The sequence below is a fragment of the Cygnus olor genome, chromosome 23, assembly GCF_009769625.2.
Source record: "Cygnus olor isolate bCygOlo1 chromosome 23, bCygOlo1.pri.v2, whole genome shotgun sequence".
Lineage (NCBI taxonomy): Eukaryota > Metazoa > Chordata > Aves > Anseriformes > Anatidae > Cygnus > Cygnus olor.
The window spans coordinates 2,239,085-2,265,479 of record NC_049191.1 but is presented as its reverse complement, the minus strand read 5'-3'; the positions used below and the strand labels follow the sequence as shown (position 1 = coordinate 2,265,479).

The 26,395-nt window shown below is 52.3% G+C and overlaps 2 protein-coding genes across 7 annotated transcripts in view; both read left to right on the top strand.

The window, feature by feature from the left end:
• The window catches only part of KIAA0319L (KIAA0319 like), a 33,136-nt gene extending 16,476 nt beyond the window's left edge, over nt 1–16,660 (top strand). The window contains exons 7-21 of the mRNA XM_040534857.1: nt 560–647; nt 1,891–1,983; nt 2,601–2,733; nt 2,973–3,201; nt 3,993–4,116; nt 4,414–4,546; nt 5,414–5,562; nt 5,860–6,011; nt 6,202–6,340; nt 6,739–6,898; nt 9,039–9,181; nt 9,885–10,007; nt 10,556–10,646; nt 11,007–11,098; nt 13,162–16,660. Of these exons, the coding sequence (XP_040390791.1) occupies nt 560–647; nt 1,891–1,983; nt 2,601–2,733; nt 2,973–3,201; nt 3,993–4,116; nt 4,414–4,546; nt 5,414–5,562; nt 5,860–6,011; nt 6,202–6,340; nt 6,739–6,898; nt 9,039–9,181; nt 9,885–10,007; nt 10,556–10,646; nt 11,007–11,098; nt 13,162–13,349 (2,037 nt within the window). The 3' untranslated portion in view covers nt 13,350–16,660. The remainder of the gene's footprint in view (nt 1–559; nt 648–1,890; nt 1,984–2,600; nt 2,734–2,972; nt 3,202–3,992; nt 4,117–4,413; nt 4,547–5,413; nt 5,563–5,859; nt 6,012–6,201; nt 6,341–6,738; nt 6,899–9,038; nt 9,182–9,884; nt 10,008–10,555; nt 10,647–11,006; nt 11,099–13,161) is intronic.
• A 2,907-nt stretch (nt 16,661–19,567) lies between these two features.
• Nucleotides 19,568–25,693, top strand: LOC121058822 (interferon alpha-inducible protein 27-like protein 2A). 6 transcript variants are annotated; one of them, XM_040534853.1, is made up of 6 exons: nt 22,654–23,142; nt 23,444–24,224; nt 24,305–24,344; nt 24,481–24,531; nt 24,836–24,997; nt 25,449–25,693. In XM_040534853.1, the coding sequence occupies exons 4-6, from the start codon at nt 24,483–24,485 to the stop codon at nt 25,535–25,537; spliced, it is 300 nt and encodes a 99-aa protein (XP_040390787.1). In that variant the 5' UTR covers nt 22,654–23,142; nt 23,444–24,224; nt 24,305–24,344; nt 24,481–24,482; the 3' UTR covers nt 25,538–25,693. The 6 variants fall into 6 exon arrangements, with proteins under 6 accessions (XP_040390790.1, XP_040390784.1, XP_040390789.1 ...); XM_040534855.1 differs by lacking the exons at nt 22,654–23,142; nt 24,305–24,344 and adding an exon at nt 22,418–22,564 and having other exon boundaries at nt 23,444–23,724; XM_040534854.1 differs by lacking the exons at nt 22,654–23,142; nt 24,305–24,344 and adding an exon at nt 22,418–22,564 and having other exon boundaries at nt 23,444–23,770.
• The last annotated feature ends 702 nt before the right edge of the window (nt 25,694–26,395 follow it).

Genomic DNA, 26,395 nt, shown 5'->3' with positions numbered 1-26,395 from the left:
GAGCATGTCTGTTTCTGTCAGGGTTTCAGCCTTTTGGATACCATAATTGTTGTCCAGCACCCAGTCCTTCTCCATCTCATTCAGCAGTGAACGGTGAAGGGGTGACTGCCTCACTCACATCACCTAGAAAACAGAGAAAAAATACTTTCCTTTGTAAAAACACACAAGAAGAGAATTTCTTTTCTTACGTGCAGGCTTTTTTTATCTCAAATGCAATCTGCTAGCATGGATTCCTGTGCCCAGACAACCTGAACTAATCTCTTAGATCTCTTCTGTTTGCCTGTTGTTGCTAGAAAGTCAAGCTTGACTGACAACCCTGTCACCTGTGGCGATAAGAAATATTACTCTTTGGTTGCTGCGTAGTCATTGTAAACTAAAATACATGTAATAACACCTTGGCTTGGAAGCCAGCCTTTGCCTTGTGTGCATAGATTGGAGCAGAATTGCCTGTTCCATGCTGCTAATGCAGTGCTGTGCCAAAGCTTGATACCTTGACTTTTCAGTATCTCAAGTCAAGGTGCTAGCATCTTGAAGGTTAATAATTGTGTTTACTTTTCAGCTTACTGTTGGTCTGTACGAATTCAAAGTTGTCGTTGATGGCGAAAATGCACATGGAGAAGGTTATGTGAACGTAACAGTGAATCCAAGTGAGTTCAGTGGGGTTGTATCTTTCCTTAACTTCATCTGTCTCTGTTTTGCTTATTTGACTAGACCCTAGTTTAACATCATGAAAAGTCATTGTGCAGTGAACTCAGTATATATGTATGTGCGTTAAGTCATTTCCTGAAATGTGAAGCCATGCTAATACACATAGGTATTTGCTATACAGCACCCAGGTCAAACACTCAGTGCAAGAGCTGGAATACTGATACAAAAGCATTTAAATGCCTCATGCTGGAAGACCACTGCAGCAATAGACACTAGCTGTAACCGGGTAAAAAGCTTATAGTGGCAGGAGCAGAAAATGAAAGGAAGCCAGAGCTTTGAAGCTCCTTTGGAGGTTCTTTTTTTCCCTGTCCAGTAAAGAATATCGTTCCCAACCACAGGCAGGTTGAGTCAAATCTCATTCCTCACTGTTTTTAAAAGCATAGTTTGCAGATGAGCTGGTATAAATACAGTAGCTTATGCATTCACTAGCTCTTACTTTTTAGATGGGCTGCGTAAAGAGGGAACCACATGTTCCGTATCTCCTTTTATGCAAAAGAACTTTATTTTGCACACTTCAGCAAGACTTCTTCCAGAACTTTTGTGGGCAAGGAATTGCTCTTGCACTCCCTAAATTAGCAAGCGTGTGTGGCTGCTCTTTGGATGCTGTTGCTGATCATTTCCTTATAAGCAGTGAATCCGCAGCTGGCAGCATGCATCAAAATCATTCATTTTTCAGAGCAGCAGCCAAACTTTGGCAAGAAGCTCTAGGTGCTGCTCTGTTAGAATAGTCTGTGCTTGAATGCTTGTCTCAGAATGGGAGGACAGATGCACTGTGGCCATTTCCAGAGTACTAGCGTGGTTGCAGTTCACTTTCCTTTTTTAAAATCCCTTTTGTTAGCACTGCTTCCCTTCACTGGTTCATAACTTGCTGGAAGCAAGAATCGTTTTGTTGGTGATTATGCAGTTCTCCGCAGTCAGTCTGATCAGTGGCTGTCTCGAAGCTGCATGGCACATCAACTCCACACTTGGACTCCCTTCCTGGACTTGCTGAGCTGTCGATTAAATGCCTGCAGGGACTGAAGGGGTAGATAGAGCTGGGAAGGGGGAAGGTGATGTGCAACATGTATTCTACTGCCACTCCTAGTGCCCAAAGGCAAAGCAGTTTTGTAGATTTCCTTAGTCAGGGTTTTGTATCGTGGTCTGCCTGTAGATGTCATTGTAACAGCTTGGTTGTTGTTGCAGAGCCTCGGGTGAATCGGCCTCCAGTTGCCATTGTCTCTCCACAGTTCCAGGAAATTTCACTGCCAACCATTTCAACTGTTATTGATGGCAGCCGTGAGTACCTGCTGTTTTAAATGCAAGCCTGGTTTCTTTGTGTGTGGTTCTAGGGTGGCCCTTTGGGTAAAGTTTAGTGAAAAGAATCGGCTTCTCCTGCCAGGAGAGGGGAATGCACACACCAGCACCTATCCATGTTTCCTCTGGAAGGGACACGCCTGGTGAGTTCCTCTTAGAAAAGGAAAGGTCTAGAGATTGCTGCTTAGAATTGAATTTTTTTAAAAAAAAAAAACCTCTTGTGTTAAGCTTCAAACATATTGGCTAGCTATCACACCACCTCTACTGGTCCTGGCCCACACTGGAGCTTTTCAGGAATTTCTTTAAATATATTCAGGTTGTCTTGTCCATCACTAGTACTATTTTGTTAGTGGTTTTTTCATTTCTTCCCCCGACACACACACAAACCTGGGATTAAGGGTGTTCAAGTGTACCCGTGAAACAGGGCAGAGGAGATTATACTGTTTGGGTATCTGAGTGTAAGAGAGACCACGGGGATTGTACCGGAAATGCCTTTGCTCACTAAGCCTATGACCGAAGTTGGGAACTGAACATCTGGATTTTGTGAAGCATTATTTTCCAACTCTTTATATGTCCATTTTCTTTCCTAATTGAAACAGAAAGCACTGATGATGATAAAATTGTCAGTTATCATTGGGAAGAACTGAAGGGTCCTTTGCGGGAGGAAAAGGTTTCTAGCGATACTGCCATACTGACACTGACCAACCTGGTACCTGGGAATTACACATTCAGGTAGGTTATACCTGGACCTGTTGGCCAGCTCTCATCCCTTAAGAATAAAGGAATGAAATGTACAGGATTCCTGAAGTGTTAGCCTGGTTTCCAAAAAAAAAAAAAAAAGACTATCCTGTCCTTAAGTGCCTTAAGTTTCTATCCCTTTTGCATTTCAGTTAATTTCAGCCAGTGTTTTTATATTCTGTTCTGATAATTATGACTCTTCACTGCTTTCACAATTTATTTTTTCTCTTCAGTCTAACAGTAGTGGACTCAGATGGTGCCAGCAACTCTACCACTGCCAACCTGACTGTGAACAAAGCAGTGGATTATCCTCCGGTGGCGAATGCAGGCCCAAACCAAGTGATCACCCTGCCTCAGAATTCCATTACCCTCTATGGGAATCAGAGCACCGATGATCATAGCATTGTCAGCTACGAGTGGCTGCTCAGCCCTAACAGCAAAGGGAAGGTGATGGAGATGCAGGTCAGTGCGGGTCTCCTGTGCTCATCCTGGGTTACTCATTGGCTGTTGTTTTTTTCAATAACCAACCCATTTTTAAGTGGCTGTTATCAAGTATTTCTTAGAATCCTACAGAGCACGCACATGATGGTTAAATAAACACTTAAAACCACGTGACGATGGTATTGGCTTATGGCTGAGCCGGTACCAGCACCAGTCTAGCCACGTGTTTTCAACGGCATCCTATTTCCTTTCTTGAGCAATGCAGTTTCGAATACTTCTTGGCATTTAGATTCACAGTATAACCCTTTGTGCCAAGTCATGGGCAAACACAGTGAAATGAACCTTTTGAGTTAAACTTTGGAGTATCAACTTTGCTGATACTAACCAGCCACTCCTCAGTCCCAAACAGTATAAAGCAGGAACTTGCTTCCATATCATCATTTTTCTTTTAAAGATCATTACGAAGGTCACATTTATGGAATAAGGAAGTCCATTAATTAGGTTCACAAATTTTGTGGTTTGACCAGGGTTCCAGAGAGTGTTGTTTGGGTTGCTAACTATTGAATCTCAAAGGGTCTGTATACCTGCGTGGCATTACTGTTACTTCGTTCCACAACAGTGTCCTTGGTGCTGTGCATAAATTTGGGTGTGAGTGTCGCAGATGCTTAAGTGGCACAGACTTGTGGTCCCACAGCAGGGGTTAATAATAAGTCCCTAGAATCTGCTGATAATAGTTGTTTTAAAAACAGTCTTCAGATCTATAATGAATGGTGTAAGGAATCTTCTCAGTACATTACTATGTTTTCTCGCAGGGGGTGAGGACACCAGTCTTACAGCTCTCTGCAATGCAAGAAGGTGATTACACTTACCAGCTAATAGTGACTGATTCTGCTGGGCACCAGTCCACTGCAGAGGTCACTGTGATAGTCCAGCCAGGTAAGCTGCCCTTAGTTTTTTTGCCACTTCAATTCCAGTGTTTAGAGGTGAGCATCATTCTGTTAATATATTCTAGATCTTGTAGTAGCTTTGTGTTTCTTTCAGAAAAGCTTCTGTAATAATGTCAGTAGAACTGATCTGAACTCCTAACTGCTTGTTAACTCACTTTTTTCTGAGTATTCTGAGAAATAACGGACAAAAAGTATACTAGGGATCTTGGAGAAGCTTCTTAATGCTGGGGGAGTAAGCTCCACCTTTATGGCGTATGTGTAAAAAGGTATTGCAATCCTTTTTCAGAGAACAATAAGCCTCCAAAGGCGGATGCTGGTCCAGATAAAGAATTAACTCTGCCTGTGGACAGCACCACTCTAGATGGCAGCAAGAGCTCAGATGACCAGAAAATAGTCTCCTTTCTTTGGGAAAAAACACGGTGTGTATCATCTTCCAGACCATTCTTCTGCAAGTATCTGGGTCTTTAATTTCAAACAAGACACACCACACGTACCCCTCTTTTGTTAAATCCTGGTCTCATTGGGCCTGACAAGCTTCACCACTGACTTGAATGAGACAAGGATTTATGTTTAACTGGAGAGAGGTGGAGTTTTTTCTTGAGCATTAGGCCTGATGCCCATTCTCAGTGTGGTTGCGACATGTAAAGGAGACCGGCTGTGTTTGAAATGAATTGGTGTAATGTGGTCTTGATGTTATGAAGAGGCTGACTCTCGTAATCAAATAACAGCGGGGCTTTCTGACTTAATACTTTTGCAATATATTTGAAAGAGGCAGTGTTCTGCTGCTCAGACTCTAAATTCCCTGAAAGTGCTTTAGAGAATTCAGGAAAGAGCCTAGGAGCAACTTGCAGTAGCTTTTCCTATTCGCTAATGCAAAAGTTTGTGTAAAGCTCCTATAAATGCAGGAACTATTTTTGCTCTGTACCTTTTCTTAAAAGAAAAAGTTGGCTTATTACACAGTTCACATGAGCCCATTTTGCTGGGAATTCTGCTTTTTTTAAACTCTACTTAAATGCAGATATTAGTGTTACCCTGGTTTAAAACAAACAGACAAACAAAAAACCACTAAATCACCAAATAGTGTAGTCCTTGTTCTGAATGATGCACTTTTTTGATTTTCTTGCTGTAACTGAAGAAAATAATTTTGCTTTTTGTCATGGACTTTTTATTTTCAGGCAGCTGTCTGCTTGCATCTCCGTAAACTCTGCTCGAGCCTCATGTTTGTTGTGAGGCTAGCTCCAACGATCTGTACAAAGTTTAAACTGATCCTTGTGTACTTTGTTTAGGGGCCCAGATGGTGTCAAGCTGGAGAATGCAAACAGCAGCATTGCCACTGTAACAGGCCTTCAAGTTGGGACATACGAGTTTACTCTGACAGTTAAAGATGAGAGGAACTTGCAGAGCCAAAGCTCGGTCAACGTTATTGTCAAAGAAGGTATGTCCAGCCACACGCAGAACTGCTTGAGACCCAGGTTCTGTTTGAGCAGAGGCGAGCTAAGCAGGAATGGGTGAAGAATAATGTGTAGAGCACTGAAATGGCCTTCTGTAAGTCAGGGGTCTATCCTTCTCTGGAGGAATAGTGTCTTCAGCTAAATCCCACAGCACGTAATTGCCCTTCTCTCCCCCAGGGGTTAGATAAGTATTTCTGGGTTGCAGTAGAGGTCTAAGGCAGCAGGTTTTTCATTGGGCATTACCAGATTTTCCTCCAACTGCTTTATTTCTGTTTGCTTAGAGATAAACAAGCCACCTGTTGCAAAGATTGCGGGAAATGTTGTCATCACCTTGCCTACAAATACAGCTGAACTGGATGGATCAAAATCCTCTGATGATAAGGGAATTGTCAGCTACCTGTGGACCCGGGATGAGGGCAGCCCTGCAGCTGGGGTGAGTTTTCTTTTTTAAATGGCAGTCTGCAGCATCATAGAAGTCGGTGAGAGGTAGCACTGACAACTTCTGAGGAAATAAAAAGCTGATCATTGCACCCATTACCTTTTAGTGATATCCTTAAATATGGTGATATATCATGCTAGTTTGTGGCTTGGTTTCCTGATTTTTTTTTTGCTCTGCCTTCCAGGAAGTCTTAAATAATTCAGACCATCATCCCATCCTTCTCCTGTCCAATCTGGTGGAAGGGACCTACACATTCCATCTCAGAGTAACAGATGCCAAAGGAGAGAGTGATGTAGAACGGACAACAGTGGAAGTCAAACCTGGTGAGTCTGTTTCTGTGCTGTACCTCATTTGCCTACAGCATATTAGCAAGCCCTCTGTTTTTCTGAAGACAGTTAGTGTATCACAGAATCATGTTGTAAATATGGTTACATAGTCAGGGTACTGTACTAAGTATGTACTGTAGATCCAGCTCAAAAGTGTCAAACATCAAAAGTTCTGGGGGAAATAATTGTATTTTTGTGTGGTTCTTGGAGGCTGACTCTTGCCACTTGCCATTAGCAGTAAAGGTCATAGACCTGTATCTCTCCCTACAGCAAGATTCTGTAATTTTGTGTTCAAAGCAGAAACATTTTGGAAAGATGCTAGACGCCTGACTTGTACCCAGACCGTTAATACAGATCTTTAGAACTTCTGTTTATCTCATCAATGTTCTCACTAGATCCTAGAAAAAATAACCTTGTGGAGATCATTCTGGATGTTAACGTCAGCCAGCTGACTGAGAGGCAGAAGGGGATGTTCATCCGACAAATAGGGGTTCTGCTGGGGGTCCTCGACTCAGACATCACCGTGCAAAAGATCCAGCCGTACACTGAGCAAAGGTAGGGTTTGTCTGTGAATGTACAAGGAGGGGGAATGCTTAAGGGTTTAGTAAACGAAGGGCTGTTTTCTCTTGGGAAGCAGATTGGATAATGAGAACGTACAAAGATGTTGCTTAAAATTGATATTCCTGCTTGCTTAGGTCAGAGGAGGCATGTTGCCAAGCAGGTCTTGGCTATCTTTTCCATCTGGAGATGGTGCATTGTCCTCAAAGCTCTTGTCTGCTGTTAATGCCTTTGCCCCACAGATCTGTAAAATAAGAACTAATCTTTGTTTATGAGGATTGTGAGGACTGTCTGAAGGAGGTTCTACAACTGATTTATAACTGGACAAATAATGGGGCTTGATAAAGGAGTAGCTTAGTGAAAAGTTGATGCCACACTAGAGCAGTGCACAGTGCTGGTGTAGCAATGCCCTTAGCAGTAGCTTCGCATGCCAACTTTGTAGTTTTATATTGGCTTTACTGCCTGCACAACTCGAACGTAAAATGAAACGTTGGAAACCAGTGTAATTGTTGTTTGAACAGAAAACAAAAACTTGGTTTTGGTTGTGATGTAGCTTAAAATAAACTACAGCTGGTCTCTTCTAAACAAGTGGAAATCTGCATATAGGCAGGGCTGTAGGCCAGGGTCCTGTTGCCTGCCTGGACCTGCTCAACTTCAAGTAGAGTAACCAGCAAGTCGTACAAAGGGTGGTTCAGCCCAGCTGGATCCTCTTCATGCTGCTTTGGCATGAAAGTACCTGGTCAAATTCAGCTTTCCACCTCTGTACAAGTGGTTGGTCTGGGAAATTCACTATTTTGCAGAAAACTTCAGCAACTGGTTCTGAAATGTCTATTTAGTACAAATCTATGTACTAAAAGCAATCCATCATTACCATAGGTATGTTTGAGGATGCCTGAATGTGAATTTGAGTGGCGTGGCAACTAAGTTATCAAGGACAGGGTGATAATCTGTTGAAATAAGTGCAGTATTACACTTAAAACTACTCCACTTTTACTAAAAATTAAGGTAAATGAAGCATTGAGGAAAAAAAATTGTGACATGCTTAAAATCATGCAGTAAGCCAGAAATAAGTCCTCAAGTTATGCTTCAGACTTTCCTGAGTTCAATAATGTATTGATTCCTTCATGCCTGTGTTGCCTGCTGTAGCAGTAAGATCAGAATTCATTGTCCGTGCAAACCTAAAGAGCTCAGAACAGAAGAGCCAGCACTTTCTGTTTTCAGTATTACCTTTCTATCTCTGCCATGACCAGACCAGTTGCCACTGTTCTTCCACTGAAAAAGACAAGTAAGGCATTCTTGTAATTAACACTTCATCTATGTTTATTAAGTAGACAAAAGAGTGGGAAGTGTGATAAAAGAGCAGAGGTTATTTTCTGACAGATGGCTTTAACATCACATTTTTGCCTCAACTGTCAAAGTAACTCGTACTTTTTAAAAAGATCTTTTTCCCCCAGCTGCTGTTGACTCACTCAAAAGATCACTGGTAATAATAAGCCTGAAACATAGGGTTATCCCTTTGTGAATCTGAAGGATACCCAGAGCTCTGCAAGGCTTGCAAGCCTAGGGGAGCAAGTTCTTCTATTAGAAAATTCATAGAATTAAAGATGGAGAATACAGCAACCTCTGTACCAGTACTTTTTTGTTTTCCTGGCTCTAACCCTGCATTCAAAGTAAGCTTTGCAAAAGATTGTAAATCTTCATTATTTTCTCTGTTGCTGGAGCTCTGTGCAGAACAGTTAAATGAGCCTGTGACTTCCATGGGTCATAAGGTCTAAGGATCCCAGAGTGAGGGAGGAGATTATGAAAATGGGAAGACCAGAAAGTTTGAGTAATTCCATATTTAGTGTGAGCATGCAAAGATATGCTTAGAAATGTTTGAAACTAGGCTTGACAAAACCATTATCAAACTAAAGAACAGTCCAGCCCTAGCTTTCAAAGTATGGTTGGATCTGATGTCCTAAAGGGACATCTACTCTGTGACCAGGTTTATCATTATTGCTTTCAAGAGGGAGCCAGAAGTTTGACTTTCAAGCAAATTTGGGATTCTGAGCAAGCCCCTGTAATGACAGAGGGGAGAATGGTTCTCTGCCTGATATTTGGAGAAGTAGCAGATAATTGTTTTTTGTCCGACTTCCAGCACGAAGATGGTGTTTTTTGTACAGAACCAGCCTCCCCATCAGATATTCAAAGGACGAGAGGTAGCCTGGACACTAAAAAATGAACTACGGAAACAGCAGTCAGACTTCCTCATCTTCCGGGCACTAGAAATTAACACAGTCAGTAAGTAAGAGTTGCTGTTGTATGAGCTAACATCTTTTCCCCTCGTCTCAGATGCTTGCAAAGAGTATGGGCCTTCATTTGTACTAAACACACCTGCGTGTGCATACACACACACATACTCCGGTAGCTTTTGTATCTTATTAAATTGGAAGCGGAAAAGTAAGTCCACTAGACTGCAAATTAATCAGTTATTTACCAGTTGCTTATGACTAGTCACTATTTATCTTGTTAAACGTACAAATGTTACTTGTAATGTTGATGGGAAGACGGGAATTCAGAAGATCAAAAGCAGATTGTTACTTTTGAAACTACAGTACAGTGTTAATAGAATACCGCTTTGATTGGCTTTTGAAGGTCACAGAACCGTAAGTTCTAAAAGTCCAGTTCTGTTTTCATGCTGTGATTTGTGATCACTTTAAAGAATCTATCTGTTTCTTGTAGTCTGTCTCACGGACTGGCTTTGAGTTTGAAAGTCAAAACCTTTTTTTAAAACATTTACTTAACAAATGTACAAATCCTGAGACTTTATATCAAAATCATGATCTTATTAGGCAAAATTCTTGTAATATGTTATGTGTGGTGTGCCGTGTTGCTTGTGAAGCAGTTTTCTGAATTTTCTGTGATTGGCCGTATTGAACTATATTATCCCGTTTTTGCCTCACATGTGAGTCATTTAGTTCACCTTGCTGGTTTCGGTCCCTAGCATGTCAGCTGAATTGCTCGGAGCACGGTCGCTGTGACTCCTTCACCAAGCGCTGTGTCTGCGACCCGTTCTGGATGGAGAACCTCATCAGGGTGCAGATGGGGGATGGCGAAAGCAACTGTGGTACGTGAAATCTCCCTGGTGTTGTTCACCTTTAGGAAGCAAAAAGTGAAGCCCAAGGTATGCTGTGTAACAGGTACCTGCTTTCTCCCAGTGTCTCTGACACCATGCTCGCCCAAGGAGATGGTCCCTGTCCTGGTCTCACTAAACTTACCTTTTAGGCAGGAAATATTTGATAGAGAAGTGACTCCTCTTCGGAACCTTTTGGTGAGCACTCACTAAGAGTTGAGTCTATTCTCAGTGTGTAAATTGTGACCCTATAAGGGCTTTCCTGTCCCAGGAAAGCAAATTTTGAAAAATAACATACATTGAAAAGAGCTTTTTTAGGAAAGCAAAAAAAAAAACAACCTTGTGCAGTGAATCTGCACACTGGATCTTAAGCCTTTGGCTTCTGTAGGTGAGTTAGTGATCCCGCCGGTGATAGTAGCTTCTGTAATTCTGCAAAGGGTCAGGCCCTTCTTTTTTTCTTTCTTGGGAGTAGTCATCTAAAGTGCACACTCAACTGCATGAGTTGCCAAATTGTCTTTATCTCTGCGGTGTTTTGCTTTCAGAGTGGAGTGTGCTGTATGTGATCATTGCATCGTTCCTCATTGTGGTTGCCTTTGGAATCTTATCCTGGATGGTGATCTGCTGTTGCAAGAGGTGGGACTGAGGTCATAACCTTCTCTGTGTCCGTGCTTCAGAGCCAAGTAGCTGCATTAGGAGGTGAAAGAGATTCAAACCCATAGTCCCAGCAGGTTGGCTGCTTAGCCCTGTGATGTTAGTTTTTGTCACTTGGTGTTTGAAGTGAAACACTGAAGCCCTAAAACTCTGGGTTCAGTTAAGAAGTGAGGCTTGGATTAGCCTGTAAATGTGCAACTAAAGCAGTGTTTTTAATGTTTTGCTTTCTGTTACTAACATAATCTGAAATAAGCAAGTACTTTGAAGATCTTTTTTTTTTTTTTCTGGCTTTTTTTAGAAATGAACTGCCTCTTAATTCTTTTTCTTCCTTTTTCTTCCTAGACGAAAAGGAAAATCCAAAAGAAAAAGCAAATATAAGATTTTGGATGCAACGGATCAAGAAAGCCTGGAGTTAAAACCAAATCCCAAAGCAGGTAAAACATGAGAGGGAAGAGCTCAGCATTTCCAGAATGCTGACTAAGAACACTCTTCCTCAGGGGAATTAAAAATCACAGAGTGAAACAAACATGATGTTAGGTACTGACAGACGAGTCTCAGAAGATCTAAGAGCTTGTTTCTGATCAGTAGACAGGGTATTTAGTCGTTATCTAACTCTTTGGTTTAAAAATTGGGGCTGAAACTGGTATAGTCCTGATATTTCCACTTTCTGTCACAAAGCAGATAAATGTAAGCAGTTCAGAGACCGGCCTCATCCAAGAAGTCCAAAACTGTGCGTTGACTGTAGCTTCTCTTGCTCTGAAGTTTTTCATTTAGTTCTGGTACTCTGTTTTAGTCAGTTTGCTTCTTGCCAGTATGCAATTCCTTGGCAAGGCCTTTCAGCTAAGCATGAATTCAGTGTCATTAAGCATCTCACCAAACTGATTGACTTTCTGTGGTAAACAAAGGGACACCAAGCAACATGAAAATTCTCGGTGGCCTGGAGAGACTGCTGTTCCATTTCTGCCCCAATATTCTCCCACCCCAAATTACTCGTTCTTAAACGTGTCCATTTTTGTCCTTGTGGGCACAAGGCTCTGAAAGTTTCACATTTTAGCTCATCCTTTAATTTTTCCTAGAAGCAGATGCCTATCTTAGGGGAGAGACCAAGGAAGTCCCCAGTGCTCTATGTGGTTACAGGCCCATCGGCCCATTCCAGAAAGGCAATCGCTTGTCTTCAGTGTTCTTAGCCAGCATTTTCCTGTCCGCATTGCTGTCCTAGATGGTGCTTGTCAGGTGCTTTGCAAAGATCACTGAGTTATTTCAGGCTGGAGTGTTTTTGCTGATTGTATCTGATACCTGAACTGAGCCATTGTCACCTGCTGATTGACCAGGAGAGGAGGGAGAAGTGGGAGAGTTTATACAAAGCACAGCCCCACCAAATGCCGGGTAGTGCTTCAGCTGCTGAAATAGGCATTTCGAGTAAGAGTTCTGGTCCTGTTTCTAAGAGGAGGGGTTGTAGGTAGTGGAGAGGGTTTTGTAGCCGTTCTAAATAACTGCATGTGGAAAATAGTCCCCGGTCCTTGTTTGCTAGAGGAAAATAATTGCCCATCCTAGTATTATCCCATTTAATGGTGTTCCAGGAAGGTGAACAGTGCCTAACGACAGCATTGAAGGGCATTGCAGTGACAGAGCTGAGCAGATAATTCCTCTGAGAACTGGGCCATCCCAACTGCATGGTACCCTTGAAGAAAAAACGGGTGGATTTCCCTCCCTTTGCACCCAACTCTGCTTTCATCTGACCATCTGTCACCCCGCACAGAAGAGCCCCGCTGTTAAATAAAGGGCTCATTGTTCTGCAGTAGAATGTGCCTCAACCATTTGCTCTCTGGTAACTAAACCCATCCTGCCTCTTCCAAGGCTGGCTGCTGACCAAAGTCTTTTTCCCTGCTAGATACGTCCAGGGAGCATTCTGATAACCGAGGAAATACTGCATTTCTCCATTAAGCAGAAGCTGAATTTAAATATTTCCACAGCTGACAATATCAGTAAATGTCTCTCTCCTGTCCTTGTGCATTAATCTAAATTCAGCCCATTAATTTATTTCCCTCCCTTTGCAGGAAAGAGGAGTGAGATGAGAGTAGGGAGGGTAGTAAGAATGCAGCAATCTTCTCTTGCACACCTGCGTGTTCTCTTTACCACAGCCGTTAGCCCTCGGAGAGCTTTCTAGACAATGCCCTCAAGCAAGGTCAGGGAGACAGAGATCCCACAAGTTCTCACAGCCCCTTCTGGTAATGTGATTTGTTTCCCTACCCATTTGTTGTGCACTATCTGGAAATGTCTGCGTGACCTCTGTCATGGCAAGGTATCTGAAGCAGGATCGCTTCGTCTTCGGGTTCAGCATTTGAGGGAATAGTGACGGACACAGGAAAGTCTGATTTCCTGTGTTACATCCCTTGATGTGACAGGAACGTGAGACTTAGAGGGGGAATGGAGTTAAATTGCGGTGTTTGACCAGTGTTAAAGGTAGTTTTAACCTGGGAATCTCTCTCCTTCAAAGGTGGCAGACAGAAAGCCCAGGTCCTCAACACTAGCCTGATGCACTCCGAGTCTGAACTGGACAGTGATGAAGCCATCTTCACATGGCCTGACCGTGAGAAAGGGAAGCTGCTCCGTAGCCAGAACGGCTCCTTGCGTAATGGACAAGTGATGCTAAAAGCCAAGAACCAGAGGGAGGAAATCCTATAGCTCCCTTTAGGTGGCCTTTTGCTGGAGCTCATTGGGAAAGAGAAGGCCACTCCCGTCCCTATTCTGCAAGGGCCTTTGGAGGCCAGTTTGGTTAGGACAACAGCTGCTAACTTGTTTCACAGAAAATAACTTTGTTTTTGCGGGTTTCTTTTCATTCAGTTAAAACTGGTTGTACTTGAATTTGAACTCCAAGGGAAATCAAAGGGAGAAGACAACTGTGAACCGCAGATGAAGCGTCAGAAAAGACAGAGCTGGCATCTGGAGTGCGGCAGGACAGAACCACTTGGAGCAACTGTGAATGTGCAGGACCCTCCTGGCCCACCTCAGACTGCAGCAGAGAAACACCTGTGGACTTCCAGGTCACTCGCCTTGGAAGCTCTTTGAAGAAGGAAGGTCAAGGCTGTGCTCTGAGCTCCCTCCGGGCTCCAATAGCCCGCCACAAACTACTTCTGCTGTCAGACAGTTCTGTTTTCTTTTACTCCCACCTTCCCTAATGGTTTAAGCACTATTTTAATTTAGATATGTCCTTTCACATACACTGGCTGCTTTTGGAGTGTAGAGTAGGAGGAATCTAAACACTATGGTCACAATCCGTCAGCTTGCGGGTAGGGGAGAGGGTTTTGTAGCCGTTCTAAATAACTGTTAGGCTTTTCTCACTGGGAGTGTTGATGACACGGTGGCTGTTCAGATGTGGAAAAGCTGACCTGCCTGTGGTAATTAGCTAGGCTGGGAGCCCCCCTCCTGCAGCAAGCTCTCCTGTTGGATACCAGAGCACGGATGGGACACTCGCCTTTGGTACACTTGCTTAATGGCTGACTTAATTCCAAAGCTATGAGGTGTAGTTCAGCAGCATTTTCTGTCGGTCCCTAAGCCCTCCATGAGTCTGGACAACAACTGCATCTCAATTACGAAATGCCACGCGGGGTTTCTTTTCCTTAAAACTTGCACAACCCAAGCAAACAGGGTTTGGTGTCTTCAGTTCCAAGCAGCTGGCTCTTCCCTCTGGCTGGCAGCTTAGTGGCCTCATGTCATTACAGCTGAATAGCCCTGTGTGCTCCTGGTACAGCGTGAAGTACATTTGGTGTCCTGTAGTCAGTGGAAAAGGGAATTCTCAGTACCCAGTGGCACTGCACGGTGAGTGTCAGCAGCCGGTGGCTGTATTTCTCTGCTGCTTGAACTCTGGGAAAGGCCTTGCTGGGAGCCAGGTGTGCGGTGGTCCTTTCCCATACCTGCTTCTTTATCTCACTGTGCTGCTTTCATGAGTTGCACCCCTGTCCTCGGGCAGAAATCAACCTCTTACTGGCATGAAGGATGCCGCTGCTCCTCCACGGATGGGCGGGCAGTTTATTGCCTTTCTTTGTGTTTAATTTAAAAACTGGAAACTCGTTTCATTGGCTTTTTTTTGAGCTATGAAAGCCAGAAGGCTTTAACTTCCTCAGTTGTATTTATATTGCTGCACTACTGATTTGTGTTGAGCAAGATGAAGATTAAACACTATTGAATGCGAGGGAATGTCCCCTCGCTGAATGTAGTCGTGGCTGCTGCTAAGTTTATTTTGCTGGGCAATCAGCTGTCTTCCGCAGGCACCAGAGCTGGAGCCAGGCACTCTCCTGAGGAGTCCCGAGTGGGGCAACAGCCTCGTGCCCTCTTGCCTGCACTGGGACGGGGATTGCCCCTCGCTTGCCTGCGTCACAGCCCAGGCCACCCTCCGGTTTGTGTCTGTCTGGCGTGCAGCTGGTGCTCAGTGCCAAGCGGCCCCTGCCCGGGCTGCTCCTCGTGCACCCGCTCTCACAACTGCTCCTTCCCGAGGAGCCCGCCTCGGACCACACACGGGGATGGCATGACAGCAGGACGATGCTCCCCTTGCCGTGCCTTAAAGGGTCACAGCCCAGTGCTTGTCTGGAGCCCTCGCTGCAAGCCCGCTCCTGGCCAAACACTTAACTCTTGGGTGACGCCACCCTCTGAGGCATTTCCCTTCATTTGGATGTAAGATGAACAGACTGCAAGAAAACGAGGTTTGGAAGCTGCAGGGATTAAGCAGATGTGGTCCTGGGACCGTGCCTGAAATCGTTCCACGCTGTTGGACTCAGCTGTTTCTGGGGCATATGCCTTTCAAGTCTCTTGCTCCTGTCCGTCCTGGGGAAATCCCCCCTCTGCAGTGGGCGAGCGGTGCTTGCAGTGGTTCAGGCATTCCTTGCTGCAGAGATCAGAAACCCTCGCAGGAGATGCAGTGCGTGCATTCAAGCAAGCCTGGCTTCCTATTACGGAAGAGGGAAGAATTAAAGTCTGTGCAGCTGCTACTCGCCAACACCTTTGTTTAGCCAAGGTTGGCTTTGTTCTTACGCTTCACCGTGCGGAAACACCTTCGGGTTGAGGTGCTTTAGGCAGCTGCCAGCACCACCCTATGCAGGAGAGCCGTTGTCTGCCTCCGTGAAGGTTTTGCAGTGGGCTGTGGCATTCCCTCTGCTCCGAGCCCTTTGGTTAGGACGGCTTCCTCCCTCCTTAGTCGTTTGTCACCGCTGAGTGCAGGTTGGTGACGGAGCATAGCGCGAGCTCCCCTTTACAGTTCTGGCTCCCTGTTGGTATTCCCTCGCAGTGCAGCGGTGCACCGGGCGGCCACCCCTCCCCGAGCCCTCTTCCGCTTGTTAACCCTTGGTGCTTCTGAGCATCCCTCTGCAGCGCCACGCCGGCAGCATCGGAGCACGAGGGCCTGCAGAGGATGAGGGGGAACCCTCCCGAGCTGCAGGTGGTAACTTCTGGCACAGGAGACGCGGGGCAGGCTGCTTCGGTGCACCATTAACGCAGACCTCCTTCCAAGGTGTGTGCATGTAGAGCAAACGTGTTCCAAATCCTTCGCCTCCTTCTCCCCCGTAGCATCACCAATATCATCGCTCATTTGTTACCCAAGCACCGTGGTCCCGCTCTGACCTTGCACGGGGAAGGTTTCTGCATTGCTATGCATTTTGATTTCACAATTAGAGACGCTGGCTACAAGTTACCCATGTGTGGAAGCTAAAAGCTGAGACATCTGTTAGATGAACCATCGGAGTCACTTGATTTTATTTTCTTCTTTAACACAAATGAACTTCAAACACTTGTGAAGATGTTTGAGGCAAACGTTACGATCTAGTTTTAAAATAGTTTGCTCTTAAATCTTTTCTTCATTCCTCCGTGTAGCGGCGGGCTGCCCGACCTGTCTGAACTTTGGTTTAACAACGTTTGATTGCAGTGTTACTTGGATCAAGACTAAAAGTAATTTTTTAAACAAAAAGTTTCTTGCAAATAAACAGGGAAGATGTTTTGCTGCTGCTCATCTTGCTTCTTTCTCCAGTTTCAGCTGCGGGATGGGTCCTAATGCAACCACTGCCCTCCTTGGACGGGAGCTGGGAGTCCCTCCTCATCCTCAGGGGGCTGCTGGGCTCTGGGGCTCGGTGATGCTTTAGGGGCCGTGGGTGCAGAGTGCCCGGGGCTGTTCTCCGACAGCCGAAGGAGGGGTGTGGGTCACTGACTTTACTGGAAAGCAAAATAGCAGAAGCGTCGGGGCTCAAGCTGCAGGGTAGGTGTTCCTCTTAGTGAAGCAGGGGAACATTTATTAGTGGAGTCCTCGAAGGAGATGATCGAGGCTGCCCAGCTGTCGCTGGCTGCTGTAGGGAATGCATGGCAGCCGAAAGGGGCCCGACTACATTGTGGGACGTGGCTTTTCCAAAGCACGGAGACGCCTCCAGAGCCGTCCTTCTACCCGTCCATATCTCCCATGGCCGAGGGGCTGTGCTGGAGCCCTCGGGGTTTGCACCGCTGTCACCCAAGGACACGAGGAGCCGAACCCGAGGAGCCTGCTGCCCCTCTGCCAGCGGTGCTGCCAGCTCCGTGCCTTCCCCCTGCGCTCCTGCTCCGCTCCCTGTCACCCAAACTCTGCTGGTTTTATTCCTCCTGCTCTCCCCATGCCCCTGCGTGCAGCTCTCCGAAGGCTGCCCCTTTGCAGCCGAGCTGCCTGTGCTGTCTGCTCAGCACCGCATAACGTTTGCTGGCTCCTTGCAGAGGTGTGGGACGGGCGGTGGCTGCGGGCGAGGAGTTCCCCCAGCTGCAGGCCCTTGGGGCTTGGCTTCTGGAGCAAAAAGCTTGCACCAGCCCCTAGGGCAGCGATGGAGCCAACCGGGGTTTCTCCCTGCCCCGAGGGCAAGCAGCCGCTCCTTCCTACACCAGCCTCTGGCCTACAGCACCTTCCTCGGCGGGATGCAGCTGAGGTGCTTGGAGAAGAGCGGGTGCTGAGCGCCACGGGGAGCGAGGTGCTCAGGATTGGGGGGTCCGGGGTTGGAGCTGCTGGGGTAGTCCCAAAGGGACTCTCTCCCCGGGAGGCGGCACCCACCACGGGGGGCTCCGGGGTGCCGGGACCCCCAGGGTCACCTGCTGGGTGACGTGCCCCAGGGGGCTCTGCTTGTGCCCCTTCCCTGCTGTCTCCATCCTCGCACGGAGCCTCAGAGCAACCCCAGGTCCATTATCAGGGCCTGTCCCTGTGCCGGCACCGCCGTGCCGCGGCCCAGGATGAGACCGACATGCTGGGGAGCTCGGCGTAGCTGCAGGCACAAGCCAGGGCTCCCCGGCCCTGCTTGGCCCTCCCTATGTAGCACCTTGCCTAGGAGGGGTTAAAAAAAAAAAAGAAAAAAGAAGAAAAAAGAAGAAAAGCTCTTTACGGAGCTCAGGGGGAGAGCACATTTCTGTTTTTTTTTTTTGCTCCGCGCATATTCTCACCCCTCTGCCTGTGCTGTCCTTGTTATGACCATGTGAATTTGGCACTGCTCCTCCATGCCTTCCTGCCATCAGGATTCCCCGAATTGCTGCTGCTTTCCCTGCTCCAGCCTGGCTCTCCCGGGCCCCGGCAGCGGGGCAAGGTCAGCGCCCGGCCCAGCCCGGGGCTCCCAGAAGCGGCAGCGGGGCTTGAAGGCGGCTGAGTGCACGTCCCTGCTGCCCAGGCACCGAGCCTGGGGTGCTGCTGGCTCAGCGGGTTCGTTACGGGATCTTTCGTCGCGTGTTTTGGGGAAAATTCGGCCGGCTCAGCCCCGGACCTCCCGCAGCATCCCCGCCGCAGGCGCGTCCCCCTGCTCCCGCTGCCGTCCTGCAGAAGCAGGGTCCCCGGGGGCATCGGGTGCCGCAGCGCCGGGCCTGGCCAGGCCCACGGGCATCATCCCTGCATCCATCTGTCCCTCCGTCCCTCCGTCCGTCCGCACGGGGCCCTGTGCTCCGAGTGAGTCCGTCTTTCCATTGTTCAAACAATCTCTTTTCCACACTCGGTGCCAAAGCCTCCCCGCTCGCTCCCGCACGCGCCAGTATATTTAGCTGCCTCTAAGCCTCTACCTTTCCTTATATAGGAGAGGCCAAACGAATTTCGCACTCTCATTATTAATAGCCTGAGAGGAGCTCTTAGGAGGCTGCCAAAAATAGCAGGCAAACAGAGCGCACCCGGGCTGGGGAGGGCGCTGGGGCAGGCGGGGAGCCGCCGGGGACCGCCGCGGGAGGGATGCCGTGGATCTGTCTGTCTGCCTTCGCCCTTTGGTGGCCAGGACGAGGTGTGTCCCCGGGCCCCCCCTGGGCCAGGGACCGGCTGCACGCAGAGGTAGGGTGGGGGGACATCGGGGGCACGGGGTCCCGGGGTGGGCAGCACAGCCCTGCACCCCTGGCTTTGCTCTGCACTGCTCCGGACCCTATAACCCCCCCTGCGATGGGTGATAGGGGCAGCGTGTGTGGGTGGCACAGGGCAGCCGGGTGTCCCCGTGTCCGTGGGGTCCCCGGGGAGCTGTGTGGCTGCAGCAGTGACAGGTTTCCCCCTCCGAGCCCCCCAGCTGCTGCTGGGCCCAGGAGAGGCGTTGCGGGTGCTCCGGGACCCCCGCTGTGCGCCCAGGGGACGCAGGGCAGGAGGTAGAGGTGGCCGGTGCCCCGCACGCCGGCAGTGCCTGGTGCTGGGAGGGAGAGGTTCGGTACCAGGGATCACCCCCCGGTGCCTCCCCGCATCCGTCAGCTGCGTGCCTGGGGCACCGAGCCCAGGATGGGGCACGCGAGGAGGGGGCTGCGGGGTGCCCCAGCGAGCCGAGGGGCTTCACCTGCACCCAGAGGCATCCGCAGCCCGGGCAGGGGCTGCCTTAAATCCCTCCCTTCCTCCCTCCCTCCCCGGCGAGGAACTTCTCCTGCTGAACTGGAGGATGCTGCAAGCTCCTGCGGACGAGCTGGAGGAGTCCTGTGGCAAAGTCAAGGCGAGCTGGGAAGCGGCGTGCTCCTGCCGGGGGACGCGGCAGCCCGCTGCCACCGGAGCCCAGCCCTGGCCGGTGTCACCTCCAGGACAGTAAGTGGCCGCAGGGAGCTGGCGGGCGCGGGGGCTGCGGGAGGCAGCGGGGCTCTCCCCGCCGCCAGCGTTTAACCTTCAGCGAGCTCGGCTGGAGCTGAGCCCCGCTCGGGTTGGGGATGCCGCTGCTGCTCGCGGCCCCTGTGCTCGCCTGGGCTCGGCTGCTCGCAGCAGCTCGGGCAGGGAGGGAGGGCACAGCCCGAGGGCTGCGGGGTTGGGGGTCCCCACGGCTCCCCCCCCACGCCTTGGGCAGGTGGAGGCGGAGGCGTGGGGATGGCAGCGAGCTCGTGGTGGGGTTGAGGGGGGCGTTGGAGCACCCCCTGGCCATGCGTTAGGATGGGAGGGGAAAGGATCCCGATCTCGCAGCCCCGTGTGCGGGGTGCTGGGCACACCGGGGCACCACGAGCCATGCGGCCGCAGCCCCGAAGCGTGCGGTGCCCACGAGTGAAGCTGGGGACAGGGGCGCTCCCCAGGCCCCCCCGGCAGCGCACCCACCTCCTGCTCGGCTGCAGCAGCCGAGGCGGGGGCTCGCCCCGTGCTGGCTGAGCCGGGGCAGATGCTGAGCGGTGAAACTTGGCGAGGCCGCCGCCAGCGAGCGGCTGCAGAGGGCGGCCGGGCACGCGGCTGGGGCAGAGCGTGGAAAAAAGTCGCTTCCTTTTATAGCCAGGCTGGGGCTGTTCGGTGCCGTGCGAGCGCCTGAGCCACCACGGCCACCCCGGCGCCCCCCCGGCTCCGCTGCCAACCCCTGCGGGGCCGTTTGTCCCCGTGCCTGGGGCAGGGAGCTGCTCCCGGAGGGGTGCAGGGCCTGGGGGCTCCGGACAGGATGGTTTTGAGCTGCTCATGGGGCTGCGTGCGGCCCTCCAAGGTCACCTGCAGAGCCCGGCCAAGGGCTGCGGGGCTGTGCCGTGGGCTGGAGCCGTGAAGGTCCCCCGGGGCCGGGGCACCTCAACGCCGCAGTGCTGGGAGAAATGCCCAAGGGCAGCCGAGGCGGCTGGAGCCGAGGTGGGCCGGGATGCGAGAGCCCTGCCCCTGCACCCTGGATGCGGGGGCTCAGCGCTGGGCAAAGCCACGGGCTGACGGCTCCCACTGCACCCCAAGAGCCCTGCGGGAGCCCGAAGCTGCAGGGCAGGTGGAGCCCGAGGAGTTAAGCGGGGACATCTCTGCAGTGTCCAGCCGCGGGACACCCACTCTGTCTGCTTTTTGAGGGAAAAGGGGTGCTGGTGCAGCCAGACGCGCTCTGCCCCAGCGTTGCCATCAGGCTGGGGACGGGGCTCCCAAAAGCCGTGTCCCCAGGGTCCCCAGGACCAGGGGACAACCACGGGACAGCCCCAGGACGCCAGCAGAGCATCGTGGGGGCACCACGGCCGTGCTGGCAGCTGCCCCCCACCCCGCAGCAAGGGCTGGAGGCTCCGGGGGCCACCGAGCAGCCTCTCCTCTGCCTGCGGGTGTCGTGAGCGGGGCCGGCGCCTGCTTGGCACCCACCGGCTCCTTGCAGAGAGCTGCGGCGGTCACGGTGCTGAGTCACGGCCGTGCTGGGCCCCCCCCCCAACCCCTGCACTCCTCGCTTGCCCTCCCCAGCTGCGCCGCCCCCTCCTGGGACGGGTCCCTGCATTTGCCCCGCTCCAGCTCCCAGTTTAGGGGTAGGAAGGTCGCCGGGGTCAAGGTGTGGACGTGCTGCTGTGACACTCGTCCCCTCCATTGCTCTGCCCTGGCCGTGCTGGGTCGGGGCTGCTGAGCCCCCCCATCTCCCCCCCCCGCACACCTTCGATGGTCTCCAGCCCCAGGGACCTCCACCAACCCCCCCCCATCAGCAACGGCCTCTCGGCCCTCCCCTGCCTGCTGTGCCGGGCTGCGGTTTGGGGGCGCGGAGCACCAGGACCCCTGCGTCCATCTCCTGGCCTTGCAAGGAGCTGGGCAAGGAGGGGGGGGTGCAAGAGGGGGTGCAGTCCCCCCCCTCCCCCCCCACCCGACCTGGCCATAAATTGCAGAGCGAGGGGGCCACAAGTGCTGCTTTGGCACCCTGGGCTGCAGCAGGGTGGCCAGCGAGGAGGGGGCTGGGGCAGTGCAGGGTGCTGGGGTGCCGCAGGGGGGGTGCAGGGTGCTGGGGAGGTGCAGCTGGTCCATCCTGGCCCAGCACAGCAGCAGCAAGGAGGGGGGGGCTGCCAAGACCCAGAGCTGATGGGCGGGGGGGTCGACTGCAGCCCCCTGGGAAGCAGCTCCGAGCATTGGAACCCCCAACCCACGCAGGTTCACGGGACACGGCGCTCAGCCAGGGGGGCTGCCCACATTGCTGAGCCCCTGCCCGTTCTGGGGTGCCCCACAGCCCCGCCAAGGGCAGCCACTGATGAAAAGCACCCCCCCCGTGGGCGCTTTACCCGCCTGCGAGCCCTGGGGCCAGCACAAAGGCTGGGCACCCTGGGCACCGTGGGCACCCTGGGCACCCTCGCCCCATGTCCCCCAGCTTCCCCAGAGGGACAGGGCTGGTCCCCAGCGCTGCAGAGCAGGGGGGATGCCGGGGCTGGGGGCTTCTCCCTGCCGCCTCTCCCTCCCAACCCTACATACTTCTTCATATGCCCATATGGAGTCGGCCGGCGTTATGGAATGTTAAGAAGTATGTATTTTTGGGCTGGGACCCCCACGCCGGGACCCTGGTGCTGGCGCCGGCCCCGGCCCCGGTGGCACCTCCGGAGAGAAAGTGCGTCCCTGGGGCTGGTAAAAAGGAACCAGATCAACTTGCAACTGGATTTGGTCCCCTTCAACCAGCTGCGGTGGCGCACAGGCTGCGTACTCGCTTCGTCCCCGCGCTGCAGGTGCCCGCGGGCCGGTGGCACGAGTGGCGTCCTGGGGACACGGAGGGGGCAGCCGGACCCGCGGTCCTGGGGTAAGGAGTGGGGAAGGGGCCCGAGGGGGAGGGGGGGGTGGGGGGAGGAGTGAAAAAAAGGTGGCTTTGGGGCCTTTTTTTGAGGCTGCTGGGTGGAGGAGAGGGAGGTGCCTGTGAGTGCCACCGCTGCCGGAAAGCTCCCCGCTGCCTGTATTTCTCAGCTGAAAGCTCAGAGCTCCTGACCCCGCTGCAAAGCGCCCGGTAAAGGACCTGCTGCAGCACCGAGGGGGGGGGGGGCTGCCCTGCGCCACCTCCATGCCCAGCCCCAGCGCCCTGGCACCTCCCGGCCCTGCTTCCCGTGGGGGGCTGGCAGGGGAGGGGGCACCCATGGGGCACCCACACACCCCAGCACCCACCCCAGCACCCAGCGAGGCCCCTGCCCGCACTTAGCGCCCCGCGTGAGCACCAAGGTGCCGTGAGAGCCGGGCACAGCAAGGGTTAAGCCGCGGGACTAACCCAGGGAAACTCGAAAAGAAACCAAAGGGACTGATTTCCTAGAAATCCACTTCCCCTACGTCACTGCTGCCTCCCCTGACAGGCAGCGAGGCGCAGCCCAACGCCGGGCCCCCACCGGGCAGGTCAGGGGAGCAGGGAGGGGGACCCCACCATTGGTTTTTGGGGTCTGCACCCCCTTTTAGATGGGGGAGCAAAATCAGAGCGGAAAGCGAGGGCTGCTGTCCCCGCTGGGCTGGGAGAAAACGCAGGGTCCCCGTGCGCGGCCTCGTGGCACTGTAGGGGATGCCCAAGGGGAGTCAAGATCTGCGGGGGGCTGCTCCCCCTCAGGGTGCCCTAGGGGTGATGCTCCCCCAGGCAATGGGGCACACGGGGCGGGGGGGGGGGGAGCCCGGGCTGCGGCTGACTTCTCCTCCTCTTCCTCAGGGGCATCAGGAACCCCCACGGCTCTGAGCGTTGCTGCGTCAGCTGCCAGGGCTGTCATCGGGTCCCTGCTGTGACCCCGTGGATCCCCAGCAAAACCCCACTGGTTGCTGCGTCCACTGCCCTGGATCCCCCCACAGACCCCTGGGTCTCTCCTGTGACCCCCCTGGATCTGAGCCTCCAAATAAAGGCGTTGGATCCTGTTGATCCTGTTGTGGTTTAAGCTGAGCCCCGCACAGCCGCTTGCGCGCTGCCCCCGTGGGGTGAGGCAGAGAATGAGGAAGGTAAAAGCAAGAAAATGCCTGGTTTGAGATAAAGACAGCGCGTCAGGTAAAGCAAAGCTGCCCCTGAGGCAAAGCAAAACTAGGGCTTCGGTCCCTCCCAGGGGCACGCAGGAGTGGGGCCGCTTCTAGGAAATCGGAGTCCGTCCATGTCATGCTGACTCAGGAAGACCAACGCCTCACTCCAACAGCCCCTCCTTCACTTTCCCCTGCCCAGTTTTGTTGCTGAGCACTGTGACATAGGAAAATGGGATCTCCCTTTGGCAGCCGGGGTCAGTTCTGCTGCCCGGGTCCCCTCCACGCTGCTTGAGCTCCCCCGGCTCCTCGGAGAGTGAGGACTGGGGACGTCCTGGCCTGCCTGAGCACCTCTCAGCAGCTTCCCGAGCCCCGCTGCGTCGCCCGTGTGGCTTTTCTAGACAAATCGAAACCATGTCAGTTCCTGTGACAAAGCTGAACATTAACCAAGAGGAAAACAAACCGGCCTCCTCCTCCCGGGCTGAGATGTGACAAATGCGGGGCGGTCCCGGGGCAGTGCTGGGTGGGATGGGGCGCTCCCTGCGCCATCTTTTATTTGTGTTATCAGCGTGCTGAGGGCAGACAGGCACTGCAAGCACAGCAGGCAGGTACGGCGGGTCCTGCGGGTGGAGGGAAGCCTGCAGGAGGTGGTGGACGGGGCAGCCATCGGTCCTGCAGCAACTTCTCTGCCTGGGGGGTGAGCTCTGCCCACTCTGAGTGACATTTTCTCACCTTTCGTCCCAGCGATGACACTTGAAATCACAAAAGCGATTATTGGAGCCACTGCTGGAGTAGGTAAGTGGCTGGCCCCTGGCTTGGCCATGGAGCACCCATGTCATGGGGTGGGTGAGCAGAGCTCGGGGGCAAGGGCTGCCCCGTGCTTGGGCCGGGCACTCAGTGAGGCTTCAGCCAGACTACGGTGTGTTGGGGAACCCGTCACCAGCCACTGCCGCAGCCCTGCGTGCCTTTCCCCCTCTCCCTGGGGATGGGGCGTCCCCGACCCTGTGCCCCACAGCCCCTGCTCTTTGCTCTGACACTCCATCCTCTTGGGATGGGACCTGGCATGCGGGTAGCAGATGTGTTGGTGTCCCTGCTGCAGGAGTGGTGCTCTTCGGCGTCCCGGCATTTGTCTCTGCGCTGGGTTTTAAGGCGGCCGGCATCGCCGCGGGGTCCATAGCTGCCAAGATGATGTCGGCGGCTGCCATAGCCAACAACGGAGGAGTGGCTGCCGGCAGCATCGTGGCCGTGCTGCAGTCGGTCGGTGAGTGGTGGGGTGCTGAGCTGCGCTGGGACCCTGCCTGGAGCGTTGCACGTGCAGGAGTGATGGGGTTGTGAACTCAGCTTGCTGCAGAGCCTGTGCCCTTCAGTGCATCCTTGGTTTTATACATCCAAACCTATGGGGAGGGATAAATCCTTGGTGTGGTAGGAAGAGTCAGGGCTTGCTGGGATATGGGACCCTGTGCTGAAGACATCTGGGCCTGTGCAGACATTAGTCTGCTCTTCTGTCAGGAGCACTTGTGCCTGTTGGCAGCTCTGGCCATTGCCAGAAGGGGCAGCTGGAAGGGCTCGCTCGTGCTCAGGGATCAGAGCACCTGCAGGCTGGTGCACAGGCATTGGTCAGGAGAAGTCCTCGGTTCTCTCTGTCCTATGCTCTGTCCCTCAGCAGTGAGCACCGATGGGCCCAGGCCTCATGCCTCTTCCTGTCCTTGCAGGAGCCGCAGGACTCTCTCTTGGTGCCAAAATTGGGCTGTCATCAACCCTGGGGTCACTTGGTGCAGCACTTGGAGCCAAGTTGTCCTAGGGGAGCACAGCTCCAGGTGACAAACCCAAGGAAAGCCAGGAGGCAGCGGATGGCGCCGGAAAGTGCCCCGCCAGCCCACCTCTGCAGCCGTGCAGGGAGCTGCCGACCCACTTGAGCACTGAGCACATGGAAAACAATAAAAATGGCTTTGCAGGTTGGGGGTGTCGTGGTGGCTCATGTGTGTCTGTGTCAGGGGTATGTGATGGTTTTACGCCGGTGGGCAGCCGAGCTCCACCACAGCCGCTCTCTCACTCCCCCTCCTGAAAGGTAAAGGGGAGAAAATACGGTGGAAAGGGTTCAAAGGTTGAGATAAGGACAGGGAAATCACTCAACAGTTACCGTGACAGGAAAAACAGACTCAGCATAGGGAGATTAGAGAAATTTGTTGCCTATTACTAACAAACTAGAGAAGTGAGAAACAAAACAAATTAAAACATATTTTCCCCATTCACCCTCTACCACCTCATCCCCCTGAGCGGCACAGGGGAATGGGGGTTGCTGTCAATATATGGCATGTCTCCCCTGCTGCTCCTCCACAGTCGCTCTGTGCCCCTGCTCCACATGGGGTCCCTCCCACGGGATGCCGTCCTTCCTGAACTGAGCCTGTGGGGCCTGCCCACAGGCAGCAGCTCTTCAGGAGCTGCTCCCACATGGCTCTGTACCACGGGGTCCATCCCCCAGGAGCAAACTGCTCCAGCACGGGTCCCCCACAGGCGGCAGCTCCCCCCAGACCCCCGCTCCTGTGTGGGCTCCTCTCCACGGGCTGCAGCTCCAACATGGGGCCTGCTCCTGCGGGGGCTCTCCATGGGCCGCAGCCTCCTCCAGGCCACATCCACCTGCTCCCCCGGGGGCTCCTCC